The sequence below is a fragment of the Macrotis lagotis genome, chromosome 1, assembly GCF_037893015.1.
Source record: "Macrotis lagotis isolate mMagLag1 chromosome 1, bilby.v1.9.chrom.fasta, whole genome shotgun sequence".
Lineage (NCBI taxonomy): Eukaryota > Metazoa > Chordata > Mammalia > Peramelemorphia > Peramelidae > Macrotis > Macrotis lagotis.
In genome coordinates this window covers 448,248,956-448,268,321 of record NC_133658.1, presented here as the reverse complement: position 1 = coordinate 448,268,321, position 19,366 = coordinate 448,248,956, and the positions used below count along the sequence as shown (strand labels likewise).

General features: G+C 37.8%; 1 protein-coding gene across 1 annotated transcript in view; it reads left to right on the top strand.

The window, feature by feature from the left end:
- Positions 1 to 6,213: 6,213 nt before the first annotated feature.
- SEC23A (SEC23 homolog A, COPII coat complex component) overlaps positions 6,214 to 19,366 on the top strand; it is an 81,361-nt gene continuing 68,208 nt past the window's right edge. Inside the window, exons 1-2 of the mRNA XM_074213421.1 lie at positions 6,214 to 6,318; positions 16,182 to 16,417. Of these exons, the coding sequence (XP_074069522.1) occupies positions 16,197 to 16,417 (221 nt within the window). The 5' untranslated portion in view covers positions 6,214 to 6,318; positions 16,182 to 16,196. The remainder of the gene's footprint in view (positions 6,319 to 16,181; positions 16,418 to 19,366) is intronic.

Here is a 19,366-nt window from a genome sequence, read left to right as displayed (position 1 = left end):
TCTTTCTCTTCCCCTTCTGGAAACTAGGAAAAGCAGAGGATTATCTATTTCCAAGACTAACTGCAATATTCAATGACTATTGAACTAATAATGGAATCCATGCAATATGTGAGAAAACATATGGTTCACAGGAAAAAGAAAAAAAAATGGTTGAATGGAGCACTTGTTTTCCCAAGCAAATATTGAATTCTTCTTTCAAAAGAGGTAAGTAACAATGTATTTAAATGAATATATGAGTATATGACAGAGGGGTGGTAAGGTAGGTACAGTTAACAAAATTCTGAAAAGAAGTGATATGGTTTGCTTTTAGGGGCTATTGTAAATGACTTAAAGGCTAATTAAAAAATTTCATTGTATCCTTGTATGAGCACCTAGACCTTTGGTTAAATGTGTCTTGCAAGGCAAGGATTATAAATAGCTACCAAAAGTAAGATTTTTGGGGATGTTGAGCATGGCTGACTTGTTGAACAAGTATTGGTGATCTTTGTTCTTTTTCTCTCACTGATTTTAATACTATCTTTGGTTTATGGCTTTTGCCTGTAGACATGAAGTGAAACCCTAAACTGGTAATTAGCCAGAATTAAGCTAGCTGGAACCAAATGAGGCAAATGCAGTTGATGGTTTGATGTGCATTCAGACTGTGTGGAGAGAATGGAGAATAAGGCAAACAAGTACAATCTTTTCTGGAGCATGGGGCTCTCTGGGTCTGAATAACAGCCTAGCTAAATATTAGGCTCAGGACCAAAGGATGAAGAATTTCCTGACTACAATTCTTGTGGATAAGATGAGGGTTGACAATTAAAGATACAGATCAAGGGTTATGGTAAAGTGAAGGAATTTGTGTGCTCCTTGGGATTTTAAAACTGCTCATTATTGATTGTTGCAAAGCATACAGATTAAAACTTTTCTTCTCCTGGAGAAGCCACAGGCACTTTGAGGACAGATATGAATAACAAAAGGGTGGTCAAGCTTGTTTGGGAGACAGAGACAGGCAGAGAGAGCTAAGGAGAGAGAGAGAAAAAAACAGTCAGGCAGAGCTGTGAACGGACTGACCTGGAGCAGGGATCCATCTCAGGTTTTCATAGCCTTGCTCCTTATCTGGGCACCGAGGACAAAGGGGAAATCTCTCCCCACCTTAGATAACCAACACCAGGGAGAAGGTTGGAAGCTGGGGTTGAGAATGAGGAGAAGGGATACAAATTTTACATATAACCATATGGAACAATAGGAGTCAATTTACATCTCAGGAGCAAACAACTTTTTACACCTTACAAAACCCAGTAGGGGCAGTTGGGGGTGCATAGAGCACTGGCCCTGGAGTCAGAGGACCTGAGTTCAAATACTGCCTCAACCACTTAAAAATTACCTAGCAGTGAGACCTTGGGCAGGTTACTTAACTCTACTGCCTTACAAAAAACCCCAAATAAATAAAAACCTAACTGCACAAAAGACTAAAATTCCATTCCCAACCACAAATCTCCCACATTCACAATCCTCCTCATTCACATCTTTTGAAACCATCCACTAAAGTATGGAAGAGTTGCAATTTGCACATTGGGAGAGTTCTCAGTTGATGACATCATAGGTCCTTTGTCAATGGAAATAGTATTATTAATGTAACATTCCCTCTGTACTACATCTTACTTACCCTTACCAAAAATTTCTTTCAAATTAGGATTCTGGGAGTGACTATCCCAGATTCATAGCACCTTGTAGGTTTGATGGTGTGTGGGATAAAAATCCACTTAAAAAAATATAGAGACTTCTCTGAGCAAAAAAGAAAGCTTATTTTGGCTTTTTTCTCAAGAAAAGGGCACACTCCAAGTCTCACAAAGGTAGTGAAGATCAAGGAGCTGCCCCAAGGTGACAGTCAAGCAAAATTATATGACCTAGCACAATTTCCCCTTCCTTAGCCCCCTCTCTTCCAACCTGATTGGTTAAGGTTTTCAGTTACAATCTTTACGTGAAAAATCTACCTGGTAACAAAGAGAAGAATAAAATGTTTTCATAGAATATTACCTCACCATTCAGATGGTGAGGATATCAGAAGAAGATTTCTAATAACCTTTTGTTATGTATCTAAATGAATTAATGTCTGAGTATGCCAGGTCTTCTAAGTAGAAACTCTACTATTTTCTTAGTTTAGTACTTATCATCAAACAAGAGATGGAAATCTACTGTTCTCCGAGTCTATCATCAAATAGGTGGCTAACTAAGAATACAAGGTTTCTTCTCTAGAAGTATCCCTCCCTAACAGAATCAGGAAGGTGTCTGGCTGGGAATGCAAGATCTTTCTGGAAATAGCCCACTGTTTCCTTCCCCAACAGAATCTGGAGGGTGTCTGACTGGGAATGCAAGGCCTCTCTCCTACTTTCTTCTAAGAATAGTCTAAGAGTAATTGTCTGTCTTTATTTTAATGATTTTTAACCCTGGGAGGACTTCACTCAGAATATTAACTCTTAAGAGGGAATATTCCACTTAATGGGCTCTCCTATTTGTGGCTTTAGTAATTAGTCCACACAATTAGCAAGACAACATCCATAGACCTGGGTCATATCTTTCCAAAGATAATAGCAGCATAAGTAGGAAAGGTGGAGTGAGGAATGTACCCATGCAGCAACACATGTAACCCAGGTGACTTCCACTCCAAGCTTTGAGGGTTCTCACTGTCTTGGATGTCTTTTTTCATTTTACATTGCCCTCCTGCATCATCTCTGGTGAACAGGTCACTCCAGGCTGCTCTTTTCCACAGCTCCCCTTGCCTCCACAACCAGGCTTCTGCTGGGCATGGCAGTTCCTACTGGGCAAGTTGCTCAGCTGCAAAGTATTGCCAGTGATGGGGGTGAGGAAGGAAGAAATTCTCTCCACCTTCTCTGAACTTTGGAAGAAGTACAAGGAAAAAATTAAATGTCATTTTTTGCCAGCTGAGTTCTTTCTTCAGACCTATCTCAATTCTTTTGCTAGATGTTCTGAACTCTTGATTTTCTCTAGCACTCTTTCTTTTTAATTATAGTTCAATAACTGTGACTAATTTTGTCTGCTGATCTCTAGATGTTTCCTGAGTCCTTTGGCTTCACTCAAGGGTCAAAGGTCTCTCAGATTGCTTAGGTAACTTTTTTATGCTTCCTAAAAACTTTATGCTGGTCAAAGTCTGAAAGGGACACACCCTTTACAAGATGTGAATAGGTCACTCCTGTGAGCCTCTCAAGGTTTCATGCCCTTTACATCAGGATTATTATATATGTCAAGTAATCTAGTCTAATTATCTTTGAAAGAGGAACATATGAGGGAAAAATTCTGAAATGGTCTTCGAATATACCATTTGGTATAGAAGAAACTGCCCTGGACTTTGAGTGAGAAGAGGTTGGACTATGGACAAGTCACTTACTGACTCTCAATTTCCTTATCTGTAAATTGAAAGAAATATACTAAAATATTTTATTTTAAATTTTTAAAAAAATTCAATTTTAATTTTGTTATCACATCCAGAATTTCTCTTTTCCATCCATTAAGAAAACAAGAAAAACAAAACTTGTTATAAATATGTATGGTTAAATAAAGCAAATTCCCACATTAGTCATGTCTTAAAAAAATATGTTTCAGTGTGAGTGGAATATTCCCTCTTAAGAGTTAATATTCCTAAGTGAAGTTCTTTCAGGGTTAAAAATCATTAAAACAGACTATTACTCTTAGGCTATTCTTAGAAGAAAGAGGGAGAGGGAACTTGCATTCCTAGTCAGACACCCTCCAGATTCTGTTAGGGAGGGAAACACTGGACTATTTCCAGAGAAGAGTCCTTGCATTCCTCGTTAGCTACCTATTTGATGATAGGCTGAGAGAACTGTAGACTGCCTCTTTTTGTTTGATGATAAATACTAAGAAGAACTTGCATACTCAGATATTAATTCATTTAGATAGATAAAAAAGGTCATTAGAAATCCTCTGATATCCTCACCATCTGGATGGTGAGGTAATATTCTATGAAAACATTTTATTCTTCTCTTTGTTACTGGGTAGATTTTTTGTGTAAAGATTGTAACTCTGAAAACCTTAACCAATCAGGTTGGAAGAGAGGGGGCTAGGGAGGGGGGAATCCACTAGGCCATATAATCCTTGATCTTCACTACCTTTGTGAGACCTGGAGTGTGCCCTTTTCTTGAGAAAAGCCAAAATAAACTTTCTTTTTTGCTGAGAGGAATCTCTATATTTTTTTAAAGTGGATTTTTACCCCACACAAGTTTGTACTCTGAGACCATCATCTCTTTATTTAGAAGTAGACAATATGTCTCTTGAGTTCTCTGGAGGTCTGTTTGGTTCCATTGTATTGATCCGAGTTGCTAAGTCTTTCAGAGTTGTTTGTCCTTTAGAGTATTGTTGAAAAAATTATTTCCTTGATTCTGCTAACTTAACTTTGTACCAATTCCTATAAATCTCCCCAGGTTTTTCTGAAATTATCTCCTTTGTCATTTCTTAAAGCACAGTGTGTGTGTGTGTGTGTGTGTGTGTGTGTGTGTGTGTGTGTGTGTGTGTGTGTGTGTGTACATAGATATATTCACATATATACGTCTCTTTCTCATCTGGCTCATTCTTCAGCTGATTCACTCAGTTTTCAATACTTTGCCACTATGAAAAAACCCAACAAATGTTTTTGTACCATATTATTTATACTATACTACCAGCTGGAGTTATTCGGGTTATTCCTTTATAGTATTGTGACTGTAAATCACATTGTTATGCAGAATTCCATCAGTATAGTACAGGTACTGAACATAGTAAATATATATCAGTCCATCCATAAAACTAGATCACTTTCTTCCTGGCATTTAATGAATATTCCTTCAGTTTCAGATATCAATTGCAAATTTATATTTATATAAAAGGATTGAATCTAGAAACTTAAGTGTCAAACAGAGAAATTTGTACTTGATAATTTGTATTTATAAAATTTACAAATCTATATAAAATTTGCATAATATATGATATGTATGTACTCCATTTACTGTGTAAGGTACTGCCTGCTCCTTTCATACTTGAACGGTTTGGCTGCTAAAAAGGGCAGAGAATGAGCATTTGTCTAAGGAATATAGATAAAATCCACTTGTGAAGAAAAAAATTCTCCTGGATAAATTGCTGAGAGATAATAGACTAATCTGAACATGGGACGGAGAACTGCCCCTCAGATGACTGTACTGTGGAGAACATATTTAAAGGCAGAATAGCTCAAGATATGATAGTTTGGGGTATTTGGTTCATTTGTATATATTTTAGAGTTTTGAAGTTCATAGCTGACAAAATTACAAATCAAGTGATTGGGGACTGTAAAAGAAGTTTTGACTTCATGCCTTAGATGGGATTTTTTGAGTTTTAAAAACTGTCACTGACTCCTAAGGGAGCTCTAAAAAAATTCTGTCTAATCTTAAATTTTAACTCAAGTAACTGTTTACATGTGGATTTTTAATCAGTTTTCCTTATAGCAAATATTCTTTTTCTGTCCCCCCGCTCTGAGGTTCCAAACTGATCACAGATGAGAGGGTAACAGTTTTTTATTTCAGTCTTCATGTCTTTGCAGTCTGACCCCCATGCCTGGAATAACATAGAACTTTTAAGATTTACATAAATTAACTCATTTGATCTTCACAACAACCTTGTGAGATAGGTGCCATTATTACCCTCATTTTACAGAGGAGGAAGCTAAGGTTTAGAGAGTTCAAGTGACTTGCCTAGGATTACAAGCTAGTAAACCATCGATGGGATGATTCTGAGGAAGAATTTGAAATCAGTTCTGATTTCAGGCCCAGCACACTATCCACCAGGACCTCTTTAGCTCATCTCACATCCCCGAAATTAATGGCTAGTGCCTTCCCTCCTTAACTCTCATGTACTTGATTCTTGTATTTATTTTGTATACTGTGCATACTTTTGTATTCTGTATAGCTTTACATATGTATATGCCGTCTTCTCCAACATTAGGAAAGTCTTTTAAGAACAGAGAGTGTCTCGTTTGTCTTTTGCCCCTCAGCGCCCAGGCTGGCACACATTATGTGTACTAATTTCTCCTCCGCAGGTCGGATTGATGAGGCGCCCCGGACTTGCCTAGGTCGGACCGCCAGCCGGGGGTGTGCCCGCGCTCGCCGCGGCTCCCCCGGACCGTCCCGCCCTGCTCTCTACGTGGCAGAGGCCGCGCCAGCCATGTTGCCCGGCTGCCGGGGCCCGGGCCGGCGCGGGGCGGGGCGGGGCGGCCGCGCCGTCCCGGGGGCGGGGCGGCAGTCGGGCTTGCGGAGGAGGCCGCTGCAGCTGCGGAGCGGACCGCGCTGGCAGGTAGGCGCCCGCCGCCGGCACCCCGCCGCCGGCACCCCGCCGCCGGCACCCCGCCGCCGGCACCCCGCCGCCGGCACCCCGCCGCCGGCACCCCGCCGCCGGCCTTTGGGGCTTGGGCGTGCGTCCCGAAGCCGAGCCTCTGCGGGTGGGCGGGTGGGCATCGGCGGCGGCCCTCGACCAGGCCGGGTGGAGAAGCGCGGCGGCCCCGCGGCAGCCCAGGGGCCTGCGGCCTCTCCTGTCCTCTCTCGCCCACCCCTGGGGGGCAGCTTCCCCGGGGCCTGGGACCAGTTTGTTGAAGGCGGCCTGGGGCGGGCGGCGGCGGAGCCGAGCGGCCCCAGCCCGGCTCGTAGTCCAGTCCCTGCGCGCCCCGGGTCGGCCGGACTTTGTACCGGGCGACCTGGCACCTGGAGCCCGGCGGGGTCGGGTCGGGGTTTAGGGAGGTGGCCGGAAGGGTCCGTTTGGATCGGAACCTTGCAGGATCGTTTGGTTTCCAAACAGGACTAAATTTATCCCGTGATGTAGAGGGCGTGAAATGCCTCCCTGCGTCTGTGCTGCTTTATGGAAAATGTATTTCTGAATGAAGAACAATTTTATTGATTGATCCCCCCCCCCATAGGAATGCTTCCCCTCTCCTACTTTTTTAGACTAACAACCCGAAAGTGCTGATTTAAACAAGTCTTATTCTTTGTTTTTTCAACAGAGGGATTCAATTTCATAATTCAGTTATAGAACTTTAGGAATCATAGAACCCTTAGAATCTAGTGGAATTTAGTAGTCGGTCAACTAACACTTATTAAGCATAATGCTTAATGCTAGGGACTTCCCCCTGAGATTTCCTCAGTTTATCTTGTATATATCATGTTCGTATTTAGTTGTTGCCATTTTGTCTCACCAATTGGATTGTAAGCTTCTTATGAACGGGACATAACATTTCTCTTTATTTTTGTATCCCCAGCTTTTTCTAGGCTTAATTAAATGACTTGTCTGGCCTTATGCTAAGATCCAGGGATACCAAAAAGTAGCCCTTGCCCTCAAGGAGCTTACATTTAATGGAGGAAGACAGTTAAGTAACTAGGCAAGATGGATGTCAGGGCAAGTGGAGGGCACTTTGGAACTGGGAATGACAATGCCAAAGGTGGCAATTGATCTGAGATTTTTTTTTTTTTAGTTTCTTTGCAAGGCAAGGGGGTTAAGTGGCCTGCCCAAGGCCACACAACTAGGTAATTATTAAGTGTCTGAGACCGGATTTGAACCCAGGTACTCCCGACTCCAGGGCCGGTGCTCTATCCACTGCCACCTAGCCACTCCAATTGATCTGAGATTTAAGGATAAAAGAGAAGTTAGTTGGTGGAGGTGAGGAGGGGAGAGCACAGAGAATAACTATTGAAAATAAAAGAGGAGAGTGTTCTGGGAAGTAACAGCAAGAAGGCCATTGACTCTTGACAAGGGAGTAAAGTCTAAAAAAAAGACTGAGAACATAGGAAGGGATCCACTTGTGAAGCACATTAAAACTTTTAAGTTGTAAAGGTTAAACAGGATTTTTAAAAATTTGATCCTGGAGGAGAAAAGACATCAGACTTCATTGACTAGAGGAGTGATATGGTCAAATTTGCAATTTTGGAAGTTGCTTTTATCAGCTGAGTAGGGGAGAGATTGGAGTTGGGAGAGACTTGAAGCTGGAAAACCAACAATTAGAAAGTCATTGCAGTAATCCAGGTAGAAATTTTTGAAGATTTGCCCCAGGATGGGGGCCCTATAAAGTGGAGTAAGGGATATCTAGTAGAAGTGTTGTAAATAGCAAGATAGTGATAGAGTGGATATCTGACACTGAGTATGAGTAAAGAGTAAAGGACTCAATATTGTGATTCTAGATGCTTGGGAAGATACTTTGGGCAGTCATAGAGAAGTTCGAAAGAGGTGAGGGTTATTAGGAAACATGAGTTTAAATTTGGGTATTATGGAGATGGCATGAGAAAATCACTTGGCAAAGTCCCAGAGGCAGCTGGGGGAGGGATGTGGAATGAAGAGCTCAGGAGATATTATGCCTGGTCAAAGAAAATTTTTTTCATTGAAAAGATAATTGGACTGCTATGAACTGATGAAGATCTTGTAGTAAAATGTTACAGAGCAGGCGTTTTTAAACATTTACTGTATCGTGTTCCTTTGGCATTCTGTTGAAACCTATGAACCACCTCCCAGAATGTTGTTTTTAAATGCTTAAAATAAAACACATAAGATTACAAAGAAAATCGTATTATTGAGGTGCAGTTAATTCTTTTTTTTTTTTTTTAGGTTTTTGCAAGGCAAACGGGGTTAAGTGGCTTGTCCAAGGCCATACAGCTAGGTAATTGTTAAGTGTCTGAGACTGGATTTGAACCCAGGTACTCCTGACTCCAGGGCCTGTGCTTTATCCGCCGCACCACCTAGCCGCGCGGGAGTTACAGTTATCAAAGCATTAAAAGAAACCCACAACAATAACACCTACCCCAGGGTTTAGAATCCCTGGTTCTAGAAGGAGAAAAGAATTGGAAGGTGTTTCATAAATCATCTATCTGGTTCAACCTTTTCTTAAGGATAAGTATAGGATAAGGAAATGGATAATTATAGTGTCAGTGACTTGTTCAAGGTCACATATTTTAAAGCAGAGCTAGTTCATTGGGTTTGGTAAAGACATTTATATTAAGGATCTGCTCCAAGAATACACAATCAAGAAGAATTTCTGTCTTGAAGGACTTTACCTGTTACAATGTACACATAATCCAGGGTGTTTTGAGAATAAAGAAATCTGCCGGAATGCTTGGGAATGGGATAAGGAGGGGATCAGAGAAAGGCTGTACTAGATCCTTTACAAGTTATTCTTGTTTGCCTCACTTTCCTCATCTGTACAATGGGGATAATAATAGCACCTAATTGATTGTTGTGAAAATCAAATGAGATAATAATTGTAAAGTCTTAGCTCATTACCTAGCACATAATAAACACTATGTAAATGTTGGTGATGATGATTCTGAAAATCAGAGATGAGGAGTATTAAGTTCTGCAATGCACAGAGATAGGAGATAGAGATGGAATATCAAATTTGACCATGATGTATAATATGTGAAAGGATATTTTAAAGTCAGGTTGAAAAGGTACAGTAGTATACTAATGATATGGAATGGGAAATTTTGATATTGTTTCAAGTGTGAGAGCAGTGGTCCTGTCCTGTGTGATTTAGGCGTTCACAACAGGCAGATTTTTAAGTTCAATTTTGACAAGATAAAACAGAATCAACTGGTTTGCCCACTTTTTAGTTAGTTCTCTTCTCAGTTGATTGCTAGATTGCATACTATAAAGATGATTTCCTTGTTTTATTTGTTGTGTTAAGAATGGTTTGGGGGGCGGCTAGATGGTGCAGTGGATAGAGCACAGCCCTGGAGTCAGGAGTACCTGGGTTCAAATTCAGCCTCAGACACTTAATAATTATCTAGCTGTGTGGCCTTGGGCAAGCCACTTAACCCCATTGCCTAGCAAAAACTAAAAAAAGAAAAATGGTTTTAAGAATAATTATTTCTCCAGGGAAATGTGCAAAATTTGTGGTTATTCAAAGATAACTATAGTGGGTGTTGGTGTGGGGAAATTAGTCCTTTTAGGAATCAATTTAATCCACAGTGAAACAAAAGGAAAATGTGATTGAAAATAACATTTAGAACTGATCATTTCCATGAAGCAGCCTAAATACTCCTCAAAAAGAGAAGCTGACACTCAGAGATGGGGTTCTTGAAATTGGACTAATTAAGTAAAATAAAGTAGGTGCTAACTGTTTCTATGAAGAAAGATCACTTGTCTAAGATAAAACTTTTAAAAGTCTGGAGTAGTAGAGATTTGGAAAATGTAATTTTTACTGAAGAAACTCCCTTTTTCATTCAAGGGCTATATAAAAATTGATTTAGGAGAAGTCTAGATGATCCTTTAAGATTTATCCTCATGAATACTGTAAAAATATCTATTCTCTAAAATATCTGTGAGGAATTTTTACTTCCCAAGGGCCCAAAATCTTGTTTTCACTGAGGACTCTAAAAATATATATTGTATATTAAAAAGCAAGATTCTTCCAGAATTATAGAAATTTCCTGTGGAAATGGAATACCACCAATGCCATTGGCCTTATACTATGCCATGTGTCATGCAATATTAAGAAATTTATCAGGGCGGCTAGGCCAGAGCACTGGCCCTGGAGTCAGGAGTCCCTGAGTTCAAATCTAGCCTCAGACACTTAATAATTAGTAGCTGTGTGGCCTCAGGTCAAGCCACTTAACCCCATTGCCTTGCAAAAACTTAAAAAAAAAAAGAAAAAAAGAAATTTATCTAAAAGATGGAGAGAAAATTATTTCAATGGTTTGGGTTTACCTGATTCAAACTCCATTGAAAGCCAATTAATTATCATCAAGGCTAGACTTGAAAAAGAAAACAGACTGCCACATCTTTGCTGTGTGGTTTCACAATGAAGAATTTAAAAACGTCTTGTGAACTGTTCTAAATGATGTAAAAACATGATTAGATCCAAAGGACATATCACATTAAAAGTTTATTTTGAATCTAGAGAAAGTTGTAAGCATAATTTTATAAGGCAATAAAATCATTTTACTTCGTCCCATTATAGGTTAAAGTTAAATTGTGGAGTGCCAGATTGAGTTTTAATTCTAGAGATAATGGAGTTATTGTAACACTGAAGGATATTGAATATGACCTATATGTCAGGAAGTTCATTTTGACCTGTGTGTGGAAACATTTTACTAATGAGAAAGCAGTAGATGGAAGCTTAACATGCTTAAACTCATACAGTCATTGACAGTTTATTAAATGCTTTTATGTGCCAGGCTCTATGCTGTGTGCTAGAGATACAAAAACAAAAATGAAACTATCTCAGTGCTTATGGAGCTTACTTTTTTTTTTTTTTTAAAGTTTTCTGAACTCAGGGACTCCTGACTCCAGGGCTGGTGCCCTATTCACTTCGCCACCTAGCCACCCTGGAGCTTACATTTTATAAAAGTACATTCATTCATTCATTCATTCATGTATTTATTTAAGGTTTTTGCGAGGCACACAGCTAGGTAATTATTAAGTGTCTGAGACCGGATTTGAACCCAGGTACTCCTGACTCCAAGGCCAGTGTTTTATCCACTACGCCACCTAGCCGCCCCTCCTCCTGGTTTCTAATAGAACAGTAGTGTTGCATGACCTACATATACCACAGTTTGCTAAGCCATTCCCCAATTGAAGGACATTTACTGGATTTCCAATTCTTTGCCACCACAAACAGGGCTGCTATAAATATTTTTGTACAAGTAATGTTTTTACCCTTTTTCCTCATCTCTTCAGGGTATAGACCCAGTAGTGGTATTGCTAGGTCAAAGGGTATGCACATTTTTGTTGCCCTTTGGGCATAGTTCCAAATAGCTCTCCAGAAGGGTTGGATGAGTTCACAGCTCCACCAACAGTGTAATAGTGTCCCAGATTTCCCACATCCCTTCCAACAATGATCATTATCCTTCCTGGTCATATTGGCCAATCTGAGAGGTGTGAGGTGGTACCTCAGAGAAGATTTAATTTGCATTTCTCTAATAATTAATGATTTAGAGCATTTTTTCATATGGCTATGGATTGCTTTGATCTCCTCATCTGTAAATTGCCTTTGCATATCCTTTGACCATTTGTCAATTGGGGAATGGCTTTTTGTTTTAAAAATATGACTCAGTTCTCTGTATATTTTAGAAATGAGTCCTTTGTCAGCATCATTAGTTGTAAAGATTGTTTCCCAATTTACTACATTTCTTTTGATCTTGGTTATATTGGTTTTATCTGTGCAAAAGCTTTTTAATTTAATGTAATCAAAATCATCTAATTGGTTTTTGGTGATGTTCTCCAATTCTTCCTTAGTCATAAACTGTTCCCCTTTCCATAGATCTGACAGGTAGACTAGTCCTTGATCTTCTAATTTGCTTATAGTATTGTTTTTTTATGTCTAAGTCCTGTAACCATTTGGATCTTATCTTGGTAAAGGGTGTTAGGTGTTGGTCTAGTCTAAGTTTCTTCCATACTAACTTCCAATTATCCCAGCAGTTTATCGAAGTGGGAGTTTTTAATCCTAGTGGCTGGACTTTTTGGGTTTATCGAACAGCAGATTACTGTAATCATTTCCTGCTTTTACACCTAGTCTATTCCACTGGTCCACCACTCTATTTCTTAGCCAATACCAAACAGTTTTGATGACTGATGCTTTATAATATAATTTTAGATCAGGTAGGGCTAAGCCACCTTCTTTTGCACTTTTTTTTCATTAAACTCCTGGCAATTCTTGACTTTTTATTTCTCCATATCAATTTACTTACAATTTTTTCTAACTCATTAAAGTAATTTTTTGGAATTTTGATTGGTAGAGCACTAAACAGATAGTTTAGTTTTGGTAGAATTGTCATTTTTATTATATTAGCTCTACCTATCCATGAGCAGTTGATATTTGCCCAGTTATTTAAATCTGATTTAATTTGTGTGAGAAGTGCTTTATAATTGTTTTCAAAAAGATTCTGAGTCTGTCTTGGCAAATAGACTCCCAAGTATTTTATATTGTCTGAGGTTACTTTGAATGGGATTTCTCTTTCTAGCTCTTCCTGCTGTATCTTGCTAGACATATATAGAAAAGTTGAGGACTTATGAGGGTTTATTTTATAACCTGCAACTTTGCTAAATTACTAATTATTTCCAGTAGCTTTTTGGATGATTTCTTGGGATTCTCTAGGTAGACCATCATGTCATCTTCAAAGAGTGAGAGTTTTGTCTCTTCCTTCCCAATTCTAATTCCTTTCCATTTCTTTTTCTTCTTTAATTGCTGAAGCTAACATTTCTAATACAATATTGAATAGTAGTGGTGATAATGGGCATCCTTGTTTCACCCTTGGTCTTATTGGGAATGCCTGTAGCCTCTCCCCATTGAATATAATGCTTGTTGATGGTTTCACATAGATACTGCTAATTATTTTAAGGAGCAGTCCATTTATTCCTACACTCTCTAGTGTTTTTAATAGGAATGGATGCTGTATTTTGTCAAAAGCTTTTTCAGCATCTATTGATATGATCATATGATTTCTGATAGATTTGTTGTTGATATAATTGAGTATACTAACAGTTTTCCTAATATTGAACCAACCCTGCATTCCTGGAATAAATCCTACTTGATCATAATGTATTATCCTGGTGATAACTTGTTGTAGTCATTTTGCTAAGATTTTATTTAAGATTTTTGCATCTATATTCATCAGGGAAATAGGTGTATAATTTTCTTTCTCTGTTTTAACTCTTCCTGGTTTAGGTAACAGCACCATATTGGTTTCATAGAAAGAATTAGGCAGAGTTCTATCTTTCCCTATTTTTCCAAAGAGTTTATATAGAATTGGAACCAACTGTTCCTTAAATGTTTGGTAGAATTCACTTGTGAATCCATCAGGCCCTGGAGATTTATTTTTAGGGAGTTCAATGATGGCTTGTTGAATTTCTTTTTCTGAGATAGGGTTGTTTAGGTATTTAATCTTTTCTTCATTTAACCTGGGCAACTTATATTTTTGTAAGTATTCATCCATTTCACTTAGATTATCAAATTTATTGGCATAGAGTTGGGCAAAATAATTTTGAATTTTTACTTTAATTTCCTCCTCATTGGTGGTGAGTTCACCTTTTTCATTTGTGATACTAGCAATTTGGTTTTCTTCTTTCTTTTTTTAAATCAAATTGACCAGAAGTTTATCAATTTTATTGTTTTTTTTTCATAATGCCAACTTTTGGTTTTATTTATTAATTCAATAGTTTTTTTGCTTTCAATTTTATTAATTTGTCCTTTAATTTTTAGTATTTCTAATTTGGTATTTAATTGGGGATTTTTGATTTGTTCTTTCTCCAATTTTTACATTGCATGTTTAGTTCATTGATTTCCTCTTTCTCCAATTTATTCATGTAAGTATTTAGAGCTATAATATATCCCCTGAGAGTCGCTTTGAATGAATCCCATAGGTTTGGGGGGGGGGGGTGTAAGGCATTGTGGTTAAGTGGCTTGCCCAAGGCCACACAGCTAGGCAATTATGAAGTGTCTGAGGCCGGATTTGAACTCAGGTACTCCAGACTCCAGGGCCGGTGCTCTATCCACTGCGCCACCTAGCCACCCCTCACATTTATCATTTTTACACTGTTGCTGTTAAAGTTGTTCTCCTTGTTCTCACTTCACACTGTATCAACTTTTCCCAAGTTTCTCTGAAACTGCCCTTTTACTTCTTACAGCATAATAGTATTCTGTTACATTCATGTACCAAAATTTGTTCAGCCCAGTTGATAGGCATACCTCTACGTTCTTTGCCACTACAAAAAGATTTTTAAAGAGTATAAAGATTTTTGGGGTGTCTTGGTGGCGCAGTGGATAGAGCACCGGCCCTGGAGTCTGGAGTACCTGAGTTCAAATCCGGCCTCAGACACTTCATAATTGCCTAGCTGTGTGGCCTTGGGCAAGCCACTTAACCCCATTTGCCTTGCAAAAAAAAAAAAGATTATAAAGATTTTGTCTTTATAATAAACATTTTTTTCACATATGAATCCTTTTCCTTTTCATTTTATATCATTTGGGTATAGGATTAGTAGTAGTGGTATTGCTGACTCAAAAGGTATGCACAATTTAGTGTCTTTTTTGGTTGTAGTTCCAAATTTCTTCGTAGAGTGACTGATTGTACCAGCATAGTTGCAACAGTAGTGCATTGAGCAGGCAGAGTTAGGTGGCGAAGTGGATCAAGCACTGGCCCTAGTCAGGAGGACCTGAGTTCAAATACAGCCTCAGACACTTAATAATTGCCTAGCTGTGTGACCTTGGGCAAATCACTAACCGTGTTGCAAAAACCAAAAAATAGGAAAAAACAGGTATTGATACTGTGGTATCAGACTTCAAATAGAAACCCCATCAATTAGGACTGAGTATTGACATAGCCACAAATTAAAATGATCTATGTTGTATTGTATTTTTATTTTGTTAGACATTTCACTTTTGCATTTTAGGCTAGTTTGGACAGACATTTTGACTCCTCTCCATCAATATACATACCTATTTTTCTCTGACCAGCATTTGTTATTTTCCTTTTTTGATAACTTTACCAATCTGATGGGCATGAGGTGGAATCTCAGAGTGGCTTTAATTTGCATCTTTCTGATAAATATCAGTTTTTATGTGCCTATTCATAGCTTGACTTTCTTCCTTTGAAAATTGACCTTCTATCCTTTAATAACTGTAGTTTTCTTTAGTTTTTTTTTTCTTTTTGCTAAGCGATGGGGTTAAGTGGCTTGCCCAAGGCCACACAGCTAGGTAATTATTAAATGTCTGAGGCTGGATTTGAACTAGGGACTCCTGACGCCAGGACCGGTATTTCCATTGCGCCACCTAGCCACCACTGTAGTTTTCTTTAGAAGAAGGTAATTTACCTGTGTATCCCACTGGTTTCAAATTGCAATTTTATTTTAATATTTTATTTTTTATATTTGAATAATTTAAAAATTCTCATCTTAATGCTCAGAAATGAACATTTCCATATACAAAGCATTGCACACAAGATTGTGAATTTTTAATCTATGCTACTCACTTTTAAAAAAGCATATAATAAATTCAGTAGGGAATTTGGGGGCATTGAGTTATTTGTTTTGTAAGGTTATAAGAGCATGTGGTTTTTTTTTTTCCTCATTAGTTTCCATTTCAGGATTATTTTTATTGACCATCTTTTAAAGCCATACATGTTTAAATAATCTGCCTTTTAAATATTACCTGAATTTTAGATTAATTTATTTCCATTTTGTTACAGAAATAAACATTTACAATGACAACCTTCCTGGAATTCATTCAGCAGAATGAAGATCGAGATGGAGTTAGATTTAGTTGGAATGTTTGGCCTTCAAGTCGTCTTGAAGCTACAAGAATGGTTGTTCCTGTGGCAGCCCTATTTACACCACTGAAAGAGAGACCTGATTTACCTCCCATTCAGTATGAACCTGTGCTCTGTAGCAGATCCACATGTCGGGCGGTTTTGAATCCTTTATGGTTGGTTCTTAGTGTTTGTTTTTTGAATGTTATTCACAAAAATCTATATGTTTTAAAGTTTTCAAAAGCACCATACTAACTTGAAAAGTAGTTAGTATTGTAATACCATATTGAACACTTTCGTTCAATAAATGTAATATTTGTTATTAATTTACTAATTAAGTTTTTCAGGTTCAGCCAAGAAGCTTTTGATTAAACTGTTTCATTTGCTTTGTTGGTATATTCCCCTATTGGATAGCATTATTGTTGTTCTACCAGTTGTTGTAGGGTCTTAGAGATTTTCATAGCAGTTCAAGTTCTCTAGATTAAATCTAAAATTTCTAATCACTTTCTATAGCAAAAATATTTTTTATCATTAAAATATTAAATTTCAGATAATGCTTTTAGCAATTTTCAGAGTTAAATGAAAGCTTGCCAGTTATATTTAATTATAACATTTATCAATCAGTTTAATCACATAGGATATACAAACATTAAAAAAAGTGATTTTTTTTAAAGATGCAAGAAAACATATCTCAAGTGTTGTATTATTCAGAGTAAGTCATCTGGGAAGGCAGTATTTGCATTTTTTCCATCAATACCATATTGCTTAAATCATTTAAAAATTTGCATTCAGTCTTCAGCTTAGTATTTGGAATCACTTCATTAATTCAAACCAATCTATGTCTTTTTGAGGGCTGATTTGATTTTTCAGTATAGTTCTGAATCCTTCAGAAACTCATCTGGTGAATAAGGTGTTAAATAAGCTAGGAATAGTAAGTTTTATCATCAGTGATCCAAGGGTCCTTCTTTTTTAGAGTGTTCAGTCACTCCTTGGGATAAGATCAGGAACTTTTCTATGAATCTTGAGATTAAGTATTTAGATAACATTTATTTGGCTGAAATTTTTTAATGTGTATTAGGAAAAAAATAATTACTTAATAGTCATACTTCATATTCAGACCTTGATTATAATGTTATTATATAACTAATTTTGAATTGTAATTAGGTTTCTATAACCCCCAAGGATTGAAATGTCTGTCCAGATTTAATTACTGTGATATGAGATGTTAACTACTGTGGTTATTATAATGTTGAGCTACTTTTTTCTTAACATTTTTCTTTCTTGAGTTAGGGACTCTCCCTCTTGGTAAAAACCATTTCTTCTAAGAAATCATTAACCATAATTTCCTTTCCTTTTTTATTTGTTCTTTACTTCATTTTGAAGCACTTATTATTTGCAACATTCCAGACCCTTTGGAGATACCTCATAGACGTAAGATTACCTTTGTGAGCTCTTTTTTGTGGCTTTTGGATGCTCAGTGCTTAGCATAGTGTCTGGCACTTAGTAATCACTAGTTCCCTGTGGAAGAGGGCTTAGTTTTCTACTTTCTGGAATAGTAAGACCAGAGTACTCACTACACATGTGAGTGTAGAATTAGCATTTCTGACCTAATGCAATACCTAACATGTTTGCTGGGATGCCTTTTTTCCCCATCTTCTTTTCCCTTTTTTGCTCTTCTTTTCCTCTTTCCCCTTCCTTTTCTTTCCCTTTTATTCTCTTATCTTTTTATCCCTCCTTGGCTTGCTTTCCCTCCTATTTCCTCTTTCTTTATCCCAGTTTCTTCATTTCTCTTTGTTTTTCTTCTTTTTTCCTTCTTTTCTCTCTGCTTAACACATATTGATTTATTTCTTTAAGGAGCTAATAGTTGAATAGGGATACTTGGATATGTATTTCAAAATCCAAATTAGAGAGTATGATAAATGCATAACAGGAATGAATACATGCCATGAGACCAGTTCAGGGGTCAGGAAGTTGGCTCCTTCAGGAACTGCACTTTGGAAGAGCATGGAAGTTTGGACAGAAAAGAGGATTGCTTCTTCCAGGTGTATGAAACAGGGAGCCAATTAAAACCAGTGCTTTTCACTCACAGATCCTAATAGACTTTTCAGCTTTCTTTAGGAAAATAGTTCTATATTTTTACTTTTATTTTTTTCTCTTTTGAAGAAAAGTGGAACTACCCCTTATTTCTCTTAACCTTTATAGCTGGAGATTGAATTCTTTGTTTTTCCAACAATTGTAACATTACTTGACTGTCATACAGAGACTATATGGGGGGTTGCTAGATGGCGCAGTGGATAGAGCACTGGCCTTGGAGTCAGTTCAAATCTGGCCTCAGACACTTAATAATTACCTGGCTGTGTGGCCTTGGGCAAACCACTTCACCCCATTGCCTTGAAAAAAAAAAATCTAAAAAAAAGATTGTATCCTTTTGGGACATAACTGTCTAAGCATAATTGTCTTTGAAAGTTTTTTTTTAGAGAACTTTAATTTTTTTTCACATTACTGTAATAATCATGCTGTAAAAGTAAACATAATTCCTCCAACACACAAAGAAAAAGAAATCTCTAGAAAAATAAAGTGAGAGAAAAAAATGTATGTTTCAGTCTATATTCCATTTCCATCAGCTCTGTCTTTGGGATGGATAGCATTCTTTATCCTAAATCCATCAAAGAAGTTGTTTGAACAGCTAAAGTGGTGCAGTGGATAGAGCACTGGCCCTGACGTCAGGAGGACCTGAGTTCAAATCCAGCCTCAGACACTTAATAATTACCTAGCTGTGTAATCTTGGGCAAATCACTTAACCCCATTGCCTTGCAAAAACTAAAAAAAATATTGTTTCAGTTTTTTTTCTCACAGTTGCTATTGCTAGCTATATTTTCCTCTATCCTATTCCTCCCAACCCCCATTTATTCTATTCTCTCTCCTTTCTCCCTATTTTCCTCAAAAGTGTGTTGTATCTGGCTACTCTCTCCCATGATCTCCCCTCTCTTCTATCACCTACACCCCTCCTTCCTCTCCCCTTGTCCCCTTTCTCCCATCCCTCTCCTCTCCTATTTTCCTCTAGGGTAAGAGATTTTATACCCAATGTGTATGTTATTTCCTTCTCTGAACCACAAAAGTGAAGG